At 45.3% G+C, this 17,497-nt stretch overlaps 1 protein-coding gene across 5 annotated transcripts in view; it reads left to right on the top strand.

Annotated features, from left to right (window-relative positions):
- REEP1 (receptor accessory protein 1) overlaps nucleotides 1-17,497 on the top strand; it is a 121,827-nt gene that overhangs the window by 34,804 nt on the left and 69,526 nt on the right. For all 5 annotated transcript variants that reach the window (XM_024743768.1, XM_024743767.1, XM_024743766.1 and 2 more), the window contains exon 2: nucleotides 15,356-15,428. In XM_024743768.1, the coding sequence (XP_024599536.1) occupies nucleotides 15,356-15,428 (73 nt within the window). The remainder of the gene's footprint in view (nucleotides 1-15,355; nucleotides 15,429-17,497) is intronic.

The following is a 17,497-nucleotide window of genomic DNA, read 5'->3' as shown; positions in this document are numbered from 1 at the left end:
TTTGACAATTTCAGGAAATTAAATAAATAGCATTGTACCATGAAGCAGAACGGATGTAACCTGAAAAATTATAAATTTTGTTTTCTTCTAAATTTGTTAGAATGAACCATTTATGGATTGAATGAGCCAGTGGCCTATACTCAGTATATTCTGTTTTTTATAAAATTTTCAAGTGTGTAAAGATTTTTTGGGGGGGATTCATAAACATCATACATTTATTAATTTTAATTGTGGTAAAAAACACATAACCAAATTTGCCATCTTAACCATTTTTAAGTTGTTTTAAGTTCAGTAATCTTAAGTATGTTCATGTTGTTGTACAATCAGTCTCCAGAACGTTTTTATCTAACATATATAATTAGATTTTAAAGTATATATATACACCTATACATACATACATATGTACACATATATACATATACATAGAGACAGAACCATTTTAAAATCTGAGCTGCATCCTTTTTTTTTTTTTAACTTATTTATCTATTTATTTTCGGCTGCGTTGGGTCCTTGTTGCTGCCTGTGAGCTTTCTCTAGTTGCGGAGAGCGGGGCCTACTCTTCGCTGTGGTGTGTGGGCTTCTCACTGCGGTGGCTTGTCTTCTTGTGGAGCACGGGCTCTAGGCGCGCAGGCTCAGTAGTTGTGGCGCATGAGCTCAGCTGCTCCGCGACATGTGGGATCTTCCCGGACCAGGGCTTGAACCCATGACCCCTGCATTGGGAGGCAGATTCTTAACCACTGCGCCACCGGGGAAGCCCCTGAGCTTCATTCTATTCGATTAACTTGGCTGACTTTAACCATAAAGAAATCAGTAACTCCACCCACAAGACCAGCCTCATTTGGCTGTATTTGTTCAGTTAGTATCACAGGATTGTCAGGATGAAGGGTGCCACCTCAGTTTAGCTGAGTGAGAGGGTTGGAAGGACCTGGATTCATACCTGGGCAGGTGTGTCTACCACAGGCCCACATCCCTGCTGCAAGGGAGACTAGAAAAAAAGTGAACATCGACCATTTTCAGTTTCAGGTATATAATGTGAAAGCTTCCCTCCACTAGGTGGTGGGGGTCATTGCTGTGTGGGGAGCCAGAAGAATGATAAAAGCTTGTTACGCCAGCTCACCAGCATCTAGAATTTTCACATCCTGTTAGGTCACAACTGTCTACCTGCCTTGAATGGCTTGGCGTGGCTGAGGAGATCACACCATGACACGTGCACTTGGGTGGTGAACGTAAGTGTAGGACCACTAGGTTCCTGGTGCTCGTGTGGTCATGGGGAACCTTGGGAAACCCCTGCACTTGTGTCCATGCTGGTTCTGTTCCACGGGATGTCTTCCCTGCCTCTCTCTCTGCCGGAACCAGGTCTTGCCTTTCTCTAGGGTCCCACTTGAGTCCAACTTCTCGGGAGCCCACCAGTCTTCTCTTTTTTAATCTGTTCTTGTAGTTTTATTCAGGGGTGGATCTAGGTTTCATGGAGCCTGAAGCTTTCACAATGGAGGGAAGGCGCTTTCTCTGAAAAAGTCATAACAAATCTGATGAACACATTGCTAGGACCCCTTCCAGGACCCATGCAGTTGAGGGGTCTTGAAACTTAAGCTTCATTAGCTTCGCTGTAAACCTACTTCTGCTTTTTATGTTCATTCCCTTTTCCTCTTTTTTCCCCATTAAAAAAAATTAGAGTATAATTTGTATACAGTGATATTTACCCTTTTTACCGTGTAGCTTTATGAGCTTTGACAAATGCATACAATCACGTAACCATGGGACTTCCCTGGTGGTCCAGTGAGTAAGACTCCACGCTCCCAATGCAGGGGGCCCAGGTTCGATCCCTGGTCGGGGAACTAGATCCCGCATGCGTGCCGCAACTAAAAGTCCGCAGGCCGCAGCTAAGGAGTCCTCATGCTACAACTAAAAAGAAATTATGTAACCATTATCACCGCATAAATATAGGACAGTTCCATCACGTCCAAAAATTTCCCCATGCCCCTTTGAAGTCAACTTCTCCCCCCAACCACAGCCTCTGGCGATGCATCTGTTTCTATCTCTAATAGTTTTGTCTTTTTCAGAATGTCACGTAAATGGAGACAAGCGGCAGGTAGCCTTCTGAGTCTGGCTTCTTTCACTTAGCATAATGCGTTTGAATTTCACCCATGTTGTTGCATGTTTCACCCACTCTGTGCCCAGCGCTGGAGATGCTGAGATGGGGAAGGCCCAGTCCCCGCCCTCAGAGAGCTCACAGTCTAATGGAGGAGGCTCTCGGGCCCATCATCATAGGCTTTTCCTTCAATATTTAGTACACACAGCTTTGCCCTGCTACACCTGGCACTCCAACCACTTGGTGATCACCCTGAGGATAAACTCTTGCCTTCTTGAGGTATCACTTGGATTGGAAAGAGCAGGGGGTTTGAAGCCACGAAGACTCTTTGAATCCAGCTCACCCACTTAGCAGCTGTGTGACCTTGTGTTAGACTCAGAATTTGGCACAGAGTGTGTACTGAATGAATAGCAGTTGAATGAATGACTATAACCTCTTAAGTCCCAGGTACCGCCTGTGGAAGAAGGGTATAGTAGTCTCGACTTCTCCTGACTGCTGTGGGGGTCAGTGCCTGGTGCAGCACCTGGTGGGCATCAGTAAAGGTTTGTCCTATTCCGCCCCCCCCTTCCCTGGAGCCCTTTGACACCCTCCTCGGATGGGCGCGTGCACCTTGTGTAGACCTCCAAGCTGGGCAGGGTAACACCAGCCTCTGCCACGTGGGAGCCAGGAGGGGCATGAGCTGAGCAGACAAGTCCCCAGAAAATCCCACAGGTACTCCACAGCTACCACCCCAAGTCCAGCTCAAAGCACCCCTCAGGCTTATTCCCCCACCTCCCCTTTCATGGTCCACACAGGAAGGCCCATCAGTCCTTTCCTCTCACCAAGTATATTCCTTGCAGGGGGCTTTAGAGAAAGTCCACCAGGAGGAGAAAGCCATAACCCTGTACCAGGGGACCCTCTGGCTGAGGGTCAGGTGTCTGGTTCTCAGATCCTGGGAGGCAACACAGGCTGGCGGATGGGTGGCCACGGGACAGTCATTGTAAAGCAAATCTGTTCTTGCCTTCCAAACACACTCAGCAAGACTCAACACATTAGTTGTCATTAATCAATTATTTGTATAATTATCTGTTTGCTGGCTGCCTTCCCTACCAGAGGGCCCAGGGCACATAGTAGATGCTCAACAAATACTCAATGATTAGATGAAAGCTGTTTTGTGCCTAAAACAATTGGCATTCGCAGTGACTATTTCTGTAGAAGGAAAGGGAACTAGGATTTGTCATTCCTCTACAGTGTGTCTGGGATGTTAAATCCTTACCTATGGTCTCCTTGTTTAATCTGTGCAGTGGCTGTTGAATGTAGGTGTCTTTCTTTTTTATACTCAAGGAAACTGGCTCAGAGGAGTTAATAAACACTCACAGTCCCATAGCTAGTCAGTGATGGAGCTGGATTCAGACTCAGGTCCAATGCCAAAGCTCAGCCTCTGGATTTCTTAAGCATAGAAATCTCTACAATTTAGATTTTAAAAAAATATTCAAACTGATACTTGAGCAGGATATAAGTGGGTTGGATTGCAGAGTCTAACGCTTAACAGCATGAATTGAAATTTTGCAGCATGTTTTGTGCTTTTCTAAATTGGATTCAGGGGTAAATCCGAATTTCAAATTCAGATTTTTGCCACACACACAGTCCACACAGCCCTACATAAGCAATAAACCCCTCTCTGTGCTAGGGCAGTGTGGGCTGTAGAATGGTCCTGGACTTGAGGGCAGGAGGCCTGGGTTTGAGTCTTGTTGGATAGGGAAGGGGCCTTTGGCAGGTCCCTGAACCACTCTGAGCCTCAGTTTTTCATTAACTGCAGAGAGAACCCCAGTTATCTCAGAGGGTTGTGGTGTGGATCAAAGGAGCAAATAAGTGAATGAGATGTTTGTGAGGGCGGTTCCCCCAGGAGGAGTTTTGTATGTGATTGTTGTCCCAAGTCTGCAGAGAGGAGTAGGGCTTGAAACACACTGAAAAGAAAGAGTCTACAGACAGGGGTCAGCAGAATCATGTGTCAGGCTGCGAAAGAAGGATGTGGTTGGTTTCTGTTCTGCTGAGATCAGCTTGGGCGGAGAGAGAAGCTCGTTTGTGTGCTTGGAACCCTATAATTATACTGTCACCTCGTGTCAGCAAATATATAATGCAGGGCCAGAGTAGAATTCTCTTGGGCAAGGAGGCAGGCAACATTCTTCCTCCCTCTCTCCTGGTCCTCACTCATTCATTCAGGGGCCACTGCAGGCTCTGAGCCATGCACTGAGGTCAATAAAGAAGGCAGTATGTCATGGGCAGTAGAGTCAGATAGATCTGGGTTTGAGTCTGACCCCCTCCCCCGAACAGTTGTGAAACTCAGTTATTTGATTTAACTAAACTCCAGTTTCCTCATCTGTATTATAAGGAAAACAATTTCTGTCTCATGGGGCCATATGAAGATGAAAAGTGACGACGCTTATAAAGAAGTTTGCACAGTTCGTTGTACATAATGAACACTCAATAAATAAATAGTAGCTTATAAATCATAGTAATGTAATCTCCACGGAGCCGAAATGCACAGTGGGCCGGTTTCGCTGTTTCCCCCCTCTAGCCTTTTGGAAGGTCACTGTGGGTAAGCAGAAGCAGAGGCCCAAGGGTCGGGACCCATGGCAACCAAAGCCTAGGGGGCTTGCTGTGCCATGGGAACCTTGAGCTGTGCACCCAGCCTGAGAAGCTGCCCGGCTTAAGTTTCTGAATAACGACTGTGAGTAAAGATGCTCCCTGCAGCAGCACAGTAAAGATCAGGCTTTTAGCACCCAGGCCCATAGTGCATCGAAGACAGTCCTTTCAGAGCTATAGTATTAACAGGAGGTGTATTATGTTTTTCGTGAATCCTTGTTTTGTCACACATGGACCCCTGATATCAGGAAGTTGTCTCGGAGCTTGGAGGCTAATGCCTGGTCAGCTTTATGCATTTTTGGAGACAACTACACACACACACACACACGCGCTTATACTTGTGAGTGTGGATTCTTCCAAATGCTTTTTCTTTCTAACGTCAAGCTTGTCGAGATGTAATTAGTAAAATTCACCCTTTTCAGTATGAGTGTTTTAAGTGGGAGCTTGAATTCCGAGTTTTGATAAATGCATACAGTTACGTAGCCACCACCATAATCAAGATGCAGGAAAGTGTCATAATTTTCCAAAATTCTTTCACTCTCCTTTGTAGTTAGCCCTCCCACCGTCTCTAGTCCTGGCAACCGCTGGTCTGTTTTTGGTCCCTGTAAACTTTCCTTTTTCAGGATAACGTATAAATGGAATCATACAGCATGTTGGCTTTGGGGTTTGGCTTCTTTCATGGAGTGTAATGCATTTGGGACTCCAGATGCTTTTGATTGCAGCAAGTTGAGTGGTTCTGAGATCAACGTGGAAAACCAAGAGCATTCCTGTATACCATTAATAACCAAGAGAAAATCTGATTTATTTTTTTAATTTTTTTTTTATTTTTTAATATTTATTTATGGCTGCGTCAGGTCTTAGTTGCAGCATGTGGGATCTTTCGTTGTGGCACGCGGGCTCAGTACTTGCAGCGTGCGGGCTTAGTTGCCCCACGGCACGTGGGATCTTAGTTCCCTGACCAGGGATCAATCAATCCCACATCCCCTGCACTGGAAGGCGGATTCTTAACCACTGGACCACCAGGGAAGTCCCAAGAAAATCTAATTTTAAAAATGCACAATACCACCAAAACCCCCCTGAGGTACTTAAGAATAAAGAAAGTGAAACATGCACAAGATATTTATAGAGAAATTTATAACATATCATGAAAAGACATTAAAGAGGACTCAGTGGAAGAGACCGTGTTCATAAAGAGGAAACCTGATAAAGATGGTGATTCTTCCCAAGTAAATCTGTAACTTCAGTGTACTTGCAATCAAAATGCAGATAAGGTTTTTCATGGAACTTGACAAACTGTCATGAAATTCATATAGAAAAACAAAGGCTAAGAATAAGCAAGACAGTTTTAAGAATATCATGATTTATTATAAAGCTGTGGAAATTAATACACTGTGGTATAGGTGCACGGCTAGTCGGTAGACCAGGGTAACAGAATGGAGAGCTGAAATAATACCTACACGTGTTAGAAAACGTTACAAGTGATGGTAGAATTGAAAATCAGTAGGAAAGAATTCAGTAAATGTTATTGGGACAGTTGGGATCTGTACAGAAAAGAATAAAGTTGAATCCCTAACTCATAACATACATAAAGATAAGTTCCAGATGAATTAAAACCTAATGGTGAAAAAGCAAACATTAAACACTTTTATGAGAAGATGTATGTGACCAGATTTCCTCAACAATATATAAAAAAACAAGCTATAAAAGAAAAGATTGATGCATTTATCATATAAAATTTAAAACTTCTGTACAACAGAAGACACCACAGCAAAGTTAAAAGAGCTTTTTATTGGGAAAAGATGTTTGCATTGCATATGTCCAAGGCATAATTTATACCCAGAATCCCCCAAAAGTCCTCAAAATCAGTAAGAAAAAGATGAATAACCTAATGGGGTGGCGGGGAGACGGAAGGGATATAAATAATTCAGTTAAGGGAGCCAAATGGCCAAAAGGCATAAAACGTTGATCAACTTCACTTGTAATTGAGGAAATGCAAATTAAAACAAACATGATATACTGTTTCACATCAATCAGACTGGCAAAAAGTTTTAAATCTGACTATATTAATTTGGCAAGAATGGGGAGCATCAGAACTCGTTTACACTGCAGGAAAGAGTAGAAACTGGTCCAACCTCTCTGGGGAGTGGTTTTGCATTGTCTAGAGGAAGATGCTATGCCCTGTGACCCAGCAGTTCCACACAGTGTGTAAACTCTAGAGAAGGTATCACATGTGCCCAGGGAGACATGTATAAGAATGTTTGTTCCAGCCCTGTCTGTAATAGTGACAACTTGGAAATATGCATCAATAGAATGAATAAATAAACCGTAATATATTCATATAATGAAATAGTATAAGAGGTTAAAAATGATCTAGAAAGACAAGTCTCAACCTGGATCAAAATTTCAAAAACTGGCGAAAGGAGGCATAAATTATTCACTTTGGGGAAGAAAATGTGTCAAAGTATATCAAAGTGTTTAGGATATAAACCCCTTGACTCAATAATTCTATATCCAGAAATTTATCCCACAAATATATTCATACGAGAGTGCCAATATGTAAATACACACAAACACACACAGAGACTTCTTTACAGCAGTATTTATAACAATAAAAACTAAGAAGCATATTAGGTATCTGTTGCTACACAGCAAAATACCTAAAAAGTTAGCTGGTTAAACCTACAGTAAACATTTATTATCTCACATGGCTTCTGTGGGTCAGGAATTTGAGGAAACTTGAACAGGATGGTTCAGCTCAAGCTTTTTTCATTAGGCTGTGGTTAAGTTATATGGGGTCTGCAGTTACTGAGGGCTTCACTAGAGTTGAAGGATCCACATCCCAGATGGCTCCCTCACTTGACAGGCGTGTTGGCGCTGGATTTTGATGAGAGATTCACTTCCTCTCCAGGGCTGATTGTGTGTCCTTGCGACATGGTAACTGATGTCCTGCACAGAAAGTAATCTGAGAGGGGTGAAGCCACAGTGTCTTGTATGGCATAGTCTCAGAAGTTACACACTGCCATTTCCACCTTAGTCTGTTCTTTGGAGGTGAATCACCAAGTCTGGCCCACATTCAAGGGGACCTAAATTAAGCTCCACCTTTCGAAAAAACGAATGTCAAAAAAAAAGAATTTGTATACGTATTTTAAAATCATTACAGGAAAAAACCTTAAACATCTATTAATGAAAGGCTGGTTCAATGAACTGTGACTATTATCCCCAAACTTTTTTTTTTTTTGTAGCACACCCCTTCAGTAAAAAAAAAAAAAAAAAAAAAAAAAAATTTAATGCACACTTCTAATATAAAAATATGAACTACAGTTGTCACTTGAACAACATGGGTTTGAAGTGCACAGGTCCACTTATATGCAAATTGTTTTCAATAAATATATTGGAAAATTTGGGGGGATTTGCAACAATTTGAAAAAACTCACAAACCATGTAGTCTAGGAATATTGAAAAAGTTAACAAAAAGGTATGTCATGAACGCATAAAATATATGTAGATAGTAGTCTATCCTCAAATAAGGTATGATATTTAATATAAATTAATAATGTGTTAGTTTCTTACTGTTTTATAACTTTGCTTTCAAAGAATTACATTATCATGCAGTATGCCTCTCTCTCTCATAATTGGAGAAATTGTGTATCACCCTATCATCACAGATAAGTGGGTTTTTTTAATGTAACAATGTTTCCAATCCTGTGTTAAGAATATTACTGTTGGAGTTCCCTGGTGGTGCAGTGGTTAAGAATCTGCCTGCCAATGCAGGGGACACGGGTTCGATCCCTGGTTGGGGAACTAAGATCCCATGTACCACGGGACAACTAAGCCCACATGCCACAACTTCTGAGCTCGCGCGCCACAACTTCTGAGCTCGCGTGCCTCAACAAGAGAGCCTGCGTGCTGCAAACTACAGGACTCACATGCTCTGGAGCCTGCTCACCACAGCTGGAAAAAGAAAAACCCGCACGCCACACTAGAGAGAAACCCACACGCCACAACTAGAGAGAGAAAATCCGTGTGCCACAACTAGAGAGAAGCCCACACGCCACAAGGAAAGATCCCGCGTGCTGCAACTAAGACCTGACACAGCCAAAAAAATAAATAAGTATCTTTTAAAAAATTTCAAAAACAAGTTTGAGTGAAAAAATTTCAGTGGAATACATATAGTGTGATTCCATTTATATAATGTTTAAATAGATATAAATACTTCTTTTGTTTTTAGGCATGGCTTATGTGGTTGATAAAAACATGGTGAGAATGATAAGCACCAAATTCAAGACGGTGCTTATTTGGGGGAAGGAGAGAGAGAAACGTATGAGGAAAGAGTATATGGGAGACTTCAAATATATCTCTCACGTTTTAAGTTTTCCCATATTAAAAATTGTAGCATATTTATTGGAATGCCAAAAGGAGCTCAAGGACCAAGGAGTACCCTTCTGTTAGAGAGTAAAACTGGTCTTGGAAATTAATTCTCAGAGAAATAAATCAAAATTGATTCATAAACTGTGAGGAAAAAACCTACAGAGGACAGTAATTAGAAATTGTATATTTTTTGCGTCAATGCTGAGCATGTATCGCTGCCAGCGGAAATGGTGGAGCTGGCAGAGGCAGGGGCGACCGAGTGTTAAGGGGAACCTGTAGACTCGGCTGAGATGGAATCGGGTGCGGGCTCACCCTCTGGGACCCTCCACTTCCAGTGGCTGCTGTTCTTGGGTTTGGTGAGCCCAGCCCTAGGTGGGGCTCGGTCAGGCTTTCAACAGACCTCCCATCTCTCTCATGAAATTGTAACTCCTTGGGGATTAACTAGAGAATGAAGGGAAGCCCCTAGGCCCTACTTAGAGCAGGTATCATGTCATTCAAGCTGAAAGAAAAGACCATATTATTCACTTGGAAAGGAATAACAACTCCCCTCATTAAGTGCCTGACTGCTAGCACCACCCAGCAAATATCCCCTACTACCAAGTAGAGGATTCAGCCGGTCTGTAATGAACAAAAGACAACTGAGTGAGGAAATGGACTTGTATTATTCAGAGGAAAGAAGAACGTCTTTTCTTTCCTTGAACAAGAAGGGAGACTGACAAAAATTCTCTGCTTGACCAAACTTTTCGTCAGGTTCCTGAACCGTCTCCTAGGTCCACCCGCGTAGTTTGTTGTAAAATCTGGTTTTAGCAAGAACCTCCCCCCTGCCCCCATATCTGATCACCCAAGATGTCTGATCAGGTCCTCCAGCCCGCTTCCCCGCCCAGTGATGTCTGATCACCCCGACTTGTCTTCAGCAAGAATCTGTTAGATTGGTTTAGCCAGAATACCCCTCATCCCTGATGTTTCCTCTTAATAATTTTCCATCCACTGACCCCCACCACACGTGCTCCTTGGCTATAAATTCCCACTCGCCCATGCTGTATTTGGAGTTGAGCCTGGTCTTTCTCCCCCCGCCCCCCTGTAAAATCCCTTTACAGTGATCCCTATACTTATGTCGATGATAAAGTCTGCCTTACCATCTTCAAAAAAAAAAAGAAAGAAATTCTATATTTTTATGTTATTAAGAACAAAAAGCACAAAATGTAATCAGTGTAAGTTTTAATACCTTTTAATGTTCAGAGGAAACAATGTACCTTCATGACTTGGAAGACCTTTAGTGAAAATTCATTTTTTTAATATTTTTTATTGAAGTATAGTTGATTTACAATGTTGTGTTAGTTTCTGGTGAACAGCAAAGTGACTCAGGTACATACATATATATATATATTATATGTGTATTATATATATATATATACTTTTTCATATTCTTTTCCATTATGGTTTATCCCAGGATATTGAATATAGTCCCCTGTGCTATGCAGTAGGACCTTGTTGTTTATCCATTCTGTATATATTATAATAGTTTGCATCTACTAATCCTAAGCTCCCAGTCCATCCCTCCCCTACCTCCTCTCCCCCTTGGCAACCACAAGTCTGTTCTCTATGACTGTGAGTCATTTCTGTTTTGTAAATAAGTTCATTTGTGTCATATTTTAGATTCCACGTACAAGTGATATCATATGGTATTTTTCTTTTTCGGACTTACTTCACTTAGTATGGTAATCTTTAGGTCCATCCATGTTGCTGCAAATGGCATTATTTCATTCTTTCTTATGGCTGAGTAATATTCCATTGTATACATGTACCACATCTTCTTTATCCATTCATCTGTCAATGGACATTTAGGTTGCTTCCATGTGTTGGCTATTGTAAATAGTGCTGCTATGAACATAGGGGTGCGTGTAACTTTTCGAATTATAGTTTTGTCCGGATATATGCATAGGAGTGGGATTGTTGGATCATATGGCCACTCTATTTTTAGTTTTTTGAGGAACCTCTATACTGTTCTCCATAGTGGCTGTACCAATTTACATTCCCACCAACAGTGTAGAGGGTTCCCTTTTCTCCACACCCTCTCCAGCATTTGTTAGAAAATTCTTTTTTTGAATATGGCACATTACTTAATAAAAATTATATATAACACGTACATACAGAAAAGTACATAGAACATATGTGTACAGTTTTGTTTTGTTTTTTTGCGGTACGCGGGCCTCTCACTGTTGTGGCCTCCCCCGTTGCGGAGCACAGGCTCCGGACGCGCAGGCTCAGCGGCCATGGCTCACGGGCCCAGCCGCTCCGTGGCATGTGGGATCTTCCCGGACCGGGGCACGAACCCATGTCCCCTGCATCGGCAGGCGGACTCTCAACCACTGCGCCACCAGGGAAGCCCTGTGTACAGTTTAATATACATTTGTGATTATAAAGCAAAACTCTGTATAACTACCATCCAGGTCAAGAAATTCAGTATTCTGAAAGCCCCTTTGTGGTGTACCATTTCTTTTCTTTCTTTTTTTTTCTTCAGGCTCATTTAATCCATACAGCAAACCATGATATAGTTATTGTTTTTCCCCTTTTTACACATAAAGAAATTGAGATTGAGACTGAGAGAGCTTAAAACCTATGCCAGATCACCATGTTGCCATAGCATGAGCCGTAATTTGAATTCAGTCTGTCAGACAACCTCGAAGCCCCATACCCTATTCACTACACTACAGAGACCTCTCCAAGCTGGGGTAGATCTTGCTTTCTGCTCTTATGTGTACCACTTCTTAAATTCAATTTGTTATATCATAACATGGACAACTGTACAAATAGGCCTGTTGTTTTCATTTGAAAATTAATTTCAGGAAAAAAAATATTGCTAGTATTGATTTTGTTAAATTTTCAAGATAACTTGGCGTTGGGAATTGTTGGCCCGACACTAAGACGCCTCAGAAGACTGTGGAAGATACTGTCGTTTCATGGTTTACAAAAGCCTTGGCCCCGGTTGGTAACGGCGGTGCCACAGCTTGTAGCTGAGCCCTAGGCCAACAGTTGCTCCCCTGCAGTCACTCCAGGCTCCGCGAAGTGGTGGGCGGTCCTTCTTGGTGACGATAACTGGTGCCACAGTTAACCGTTAATTCCTGTGAGCAATAATTCTCTGTTCCTTGGTCAGAAGTTGATAAGTAGTTTGGGCTTCCCTGGTGGCGCAGTGGCTGGGAGTCCGCCTGCCGATGCAGGGGGCGTGGGTTCGTGCCCCAGTCCGCGAGGATCCCCAGTGCCGCGGAGCAGCTGGGCCCGTGAGCCATGGCCACTGAGCCTGCGCGTCCCGAGCCTGTGCTCCGCAACGGGAGAGGCCACAACAGTGCCCGCGTACCGCCAAAAACAAAAACAACTAAAAGTGAATTGATTGTATAAAAAATAAATTCCCCAGATTTAAAAAAAAAAAAACAAAAAACTCTTGGGACAGATTGCCCATGATGGTTGGGTGCAGGGTCCAGGACCCAAGGACCGGGAAACATCACACTAGACCAGGATTTCTCCGCCTCAGCACTTCTGATGCTGTGGACTAAATCATGCTTTACTGGGGCTGTCCTGTATGTTGTAGCGTGTTTAGCAGCATCCCTGGCCTCCACCCACTAGATACCAATAGCTTTCTCTCAGCTGTGACAACCAGTTTCCAGACATTTCCCAGATGTCCCCCAGGCAGCTAAATCACCCCCAGTTGGGAACCACTGCCTTAGAGGCTAGAATTCACATGAGGCTCATGGTCCCTCCACTGCAGCTGTGGAGGCAACCTGCTGAAGGCCCCTAATTTGGAGCAGTAGGAGGAATTAGGGCACAGATAGGAGGAATGCAGCAGGCAGATAGATGGAGGCAGTAAGTTGGGGAGGGGCCTTCTGGGTAGCAGTAAATGGCAGTGGGCAGAGGGAGGGTGGGTGCAGAGCTCTGCGGCTCTGAGGTGCCAGGCAAGGCTCCGTTCACAGAAAGCTGGGAGGAGTGTGTTAGCACAGAGCCCCGTCTTCCCTCTAGAGAATGGCACTCAAGCCTTCCCTTCCCACTCTTGAGCCGACCTTGAGCTCTTAAGCAGCATTAGATCTTTCTAAGAATTTTACCAGCTTTCCTCTTGAGCTTGTAGAGAGAGTCATGTGAATCTCTCAAGTGGGCTGTTTCCTTGGAGAGAGATTGCAATCGTTTGACATTTATTCACCCATCAGACACGTGTCCGGCACCCACTTGGGCAAGGGCTGTGTGAGGTGCTAGGGACCCCACTGATCACCCAGGCCTAGATGGTCTGGCTCAACCAGCCCAGGCAGCCCTGGGAGAAGACAGGAAGCCTGTCGTCAGGCTACCCAGGTCACATCCCAGCTCGGCTCCTGGCTGTTGTGTCTCTTTGGGCCTCAGTGTCCTAGTACCTAGTCTGTAAAATGGAGTAGTAAGAATTCTTATCCCGTATGGGTGTTGAGAGAATATACAGGCTGTAGAGCAGTGCCTGGCATTAGTGAGTACTCAGTGATATTAATATCATTATTTTTAATTTTTTTAAAAATTACAACTACTACATAAGGACTGTAATAGACGTAACAAGTGTCAGGAAAATTCTGAGGGACAAGTGATCAAAGACGCACAGAAGTGGCTCTTTTGAGGTGGGTCTTAAAGGATTAGTGAGACTTTATCGGGGGGAATAAAAGGGTTGTGCGAAGATCATGCACTAAAATTCAGGCAGAAGAGGGAGAGACAGCAGGAAGTCACAGATTGTGAGCTTGTGAGCCCGGCTCACCGGGGGACAGCTGCTGGCCTTAGGGTCCGGAGCTGAGGGAGGAGGGTCTGGGAGGCCAGGAAGGAGAAGGGCCTTGTCAGGGGCACTCAGTCTGAATGGACATAAGTCCCAAGCCCCTTTGGCTTGGGCCTGCTTCATTTGTTACTTCTTTTCTCCAAAATAGATTTAGAAGAACTCGCCGTTTTCATCCCATTCTCCCTCCCCTGGGCAGTGAAATACTGAGTCTGCTCCCTTACATGTCAGTGTTTCAGAGCTTTTAGAGACTGGAAAGCAAATTCGTCTTGCTGTCCCTGTGCTGTCCAAAGGGAACCAGGTCGGGGGGATGCTGGCAGCCACTTCACACGCGAGTCCAGCAGACGGACGGAGTACTGGCCTCCCTCGTCTGGGTGCCCGTGCTTCCCACCTCTGTGACCACTCAGGAGGTGTTTTTGGCCATCGGGGTTCACAGAGGAGCAGATCCGTGGGCCATTGGGTCGAGATGCATTTTCCACCTGTCTCTTCTGCTCACACGCTGCCCCAGGGCAGGGGCTGGACACCACCCTGGCAGATGTGGCTAATAAGCAGGGCATCTGTGCCAAAGGACGGTGTGTTTATTTCTCTGGAGCCTGTGGTGTTGTGCCCGAGGCTCTACTGAATCAGACCGGTGCTGTCTGGCATCCCCTTGCTGCTGAGACCTCAGTCCCAAGGTCACGAGTGTCCCCTGGGTGGCTCTGGCCTTTGCTTCACCACTCTCTGAAACTTCCCAGAATGAACATATATTTCCTGAGCACTTACCAGGCCCAGGGGGTGTGGTTCCATGAGCGAGATAGACACCATCCTCGGCTTCGTGGAACTTAAAAGGCTTGTGGGAGAGACAGACATTGAATAAACCATTGCACGTGGTGTGGATAAGGGCTAAGAAAGGGGACTATCTAGGGAGTGGCAGTAACGAACGGGAGAGGAACCTAATCTTCAGGGGGTGCTGAGGTCAGGAAAGGCTCACAGAGGAAGGAAGATTCTCCCTGGTATCTGAGAATACTGCTTAGGGGGCGGGACAGCACGGGGGTGTTGGGGAGACCCCCCTCTCTGAGCTGGCTTGTGACGGAATCCAGTGGGCTTCCCCAAACTGCCTGTGTCTTTGGCGCTGTGGCCATCCCTCTCTTTCTTAAATTTCTTGTTTCCTTTCAGACTACTCGTTTGTCCCCTTAGCTGTCTTATCTTGTTCCCCAGATATAATTTCGGCCTTTCCAGAGGATGGCCCCATTTTTGGCTTCATGACCTCAAACCACCCTGCTGTGTTGCCAAATGACAGATTGAAGGAGGTCGGTGTGGATCTGTAACAGGACGTAGAGGTTCCTAAGCACGACCCAGCCATGAGCAGAAAACCTTCAGGGCATTCAGAAAAATTAATCAAGTCTCACAGCAGCATTTTCTGTAGCTTGGAGGATGCTTCTTGCATCGAACATGACATTTTCCATCAAATAGGATGAATGAAAATCACATTCCTCTTTTTTCCCCCTCTCTCTCCCCTCCAGGCTAATATTTGGCACCCTTTACCCTGCATATTCTTCCTACAAGGCTGTGAAATCGAAGGACATTAAAGAATATGTAAGTAGCACTTTTTGGGGGCGGGGTGGTGGTGGTGATGGGGTTAGATGGGGGAAGCTGGGCGTGAAGTGCAGGGGCGGGGCGCAGATGCCCTCTTTGGTGGGTACTGGGAAGCAGGGCAGTACGGCGACCTGCTGGGTGTGACCCAGGCGTCCTCTCCCGGCTAGACCTCCTCTTTAGAACTAGAGTGTGGAAGTGAGCACAGCGGGGAGGCTTGGCAAGAGGAAATGGCACCTGGAATTGGAGGCCCCCAGTGGCCACAGGCCGCTCTATGGCCTTGGAAGAGTGACTTCACCTCTCTGAGCCTCAGTTTCCTTGTCTGGACTGGAAAACAGCGTTACTGGGAGACAGTCTGGCATTGGAGGCAGGAGCACAGGTCCTAAAGTCCAGCAGACCCTGCCTAGCAATTCTGATCCCCATGCCGGTTCTGTGATTTGAACACCCCACTGTTTAAGCCCTGTTGCTTTATAAGCTTTTAGAGGGCAGGAGTTACCATCGTCCTATGACTGTTTCCCACTGCACCTCGCAGAGGGCTGAACACACGGGCAGGGGATTAGGAGTACTTACTGGTTGGAGGATTGTATTACTGTTGGGTGATTTGGGTGCCCCAGTCACAGCCCTATATGTGCTGGGCACCTCTGGGCAGGAGAACCATGAGACCACACCTTGATTGATGAAGACCTGTGGGGGGTGGCTGGGGAGGGAGGAGTGTCCCTCCCCAGGGGGGACAGTATCCCAGGTCGAAGTACAAGATATAGATTTTATCATCAAGAGACTGAAGTCAAGTTCTGGCTCTGACGTCTGATTGGCACCATGCTTGACAAGAATCTTAACTTCCAAGAGCCTCGGTTTCCTCATCTGAGCAGTGGGTGGATATCAACAATCCTAGCGCCTAGTGTCGTGAGGGACAAAGGGTCTTTGCTCCGCTTTTACTCAGAGGAGGTCACTTGGCAAGTTAGGCACAGGCAAAGACATCATTCAAAGCAGGTTTGCAAGTTCTCAGCTTTCCCAGGATGTCCTTAGGATGAAACCAGCCACCTCCAGATCAGCTCAACCAGAGCTGCCTACACCCACTCTCTGAGTTTCCTAGAACTGCTTGCCCGGCTTGCATTTGCTACGAAGGAGGGGATCCAGAGGATCCAGACGGGGCGTGTTCTCCTGTGGAGGCTGGGTCCCCAGTATGTGTCTGTGAGCGCATCTCAGAGTGTGAACTATAAATAGCTGTTAAGTTGCAAGCACAGAACCTCATGACTCCTAATGGACTCGGCCCAGGGGAAAGCACTGGGCAGCCTCCTCCAGGCGTCCCTTTCCCCGACTGCTTCCAGCCTGGGGAGGGGGGATGCTGTGCCAGGAAAGGAAGCAAAGCAGGGGTCACCGCAGTTCAAGGTCTGATCCTCGGATTTGCAGGGGTAGAAACTCAACGCCGTCTGCTCATCCGGGAGACAGCAAACCCTGGTGAATTGTTTTGCTCTATCGAAATTCAACAGGAGCCTGGTTTATGCCTAGAACGGCAGTCATTAATTTAAACTGAAAAATATAACTGAGGAGCAGAGCAGCTGTTTGTGTTGGCGGTGAGCACGTGCTTTTCCCAGGAGGGAGAGCTTGAGAGCTAAGATTAGACAGTTTCTCAGTAAAAATGGAACTGGAAGCAAGGCACCCAGTGGTATTACGGGAGACCTGCCTCCTTTCCCTGCACTTTTTCACATGCGCTCAACTCACACACTCGCATGCATGCTCACGTGCTTTCTCCCACACGCATTTGCACTCACTTCTTTCCCTCCTTTTGACCAACAGACCCATTTGTCCGAGAGAAAAACCTGGAAACTTCCCTTTAACTCCTGTCCTTTCCTCACCACCCATCCCCACCCAGATGCCCAGGTGGTGACGATGACCCTTCCTCTGTATCCTCCTTAAAATCTTTCAAACCAGGTCTCTCCTTCTGTGCTGCCTCTCTCTTCAATGAGGCTGTCATCGTCGTTCCCTGGAATGTCACAGTGGCCTCCTGTATTCGATTTTTTTATTGCCACGGTAACAAATTACCATGAATTTAGTGGCTTAAAAGAACACAA

This window comes from Neophocaena asiaeorientalis, unplaced genomic scaffold, assembly GCF_003031525.2.
Source record: "Neophocaena asiaeorientalis asiaeorientalis breed wild unplaced genomic scaffold, Neophocaena_asiaeorientalis_V1.1 scaffold114, whole genome shotgun sequence".
NCBI lineage: Eukaryota > Metazoa > Chordata > Mammalia > Artiodactyla > Phocoenidae > Neophocaena > Neophocaena asiaeorientalis.
The sequence above is the reverse complement of the archived record's forward strand: the minus strand, read 5'-3'. Positions and strand labels throughout refer to the sequence as shown.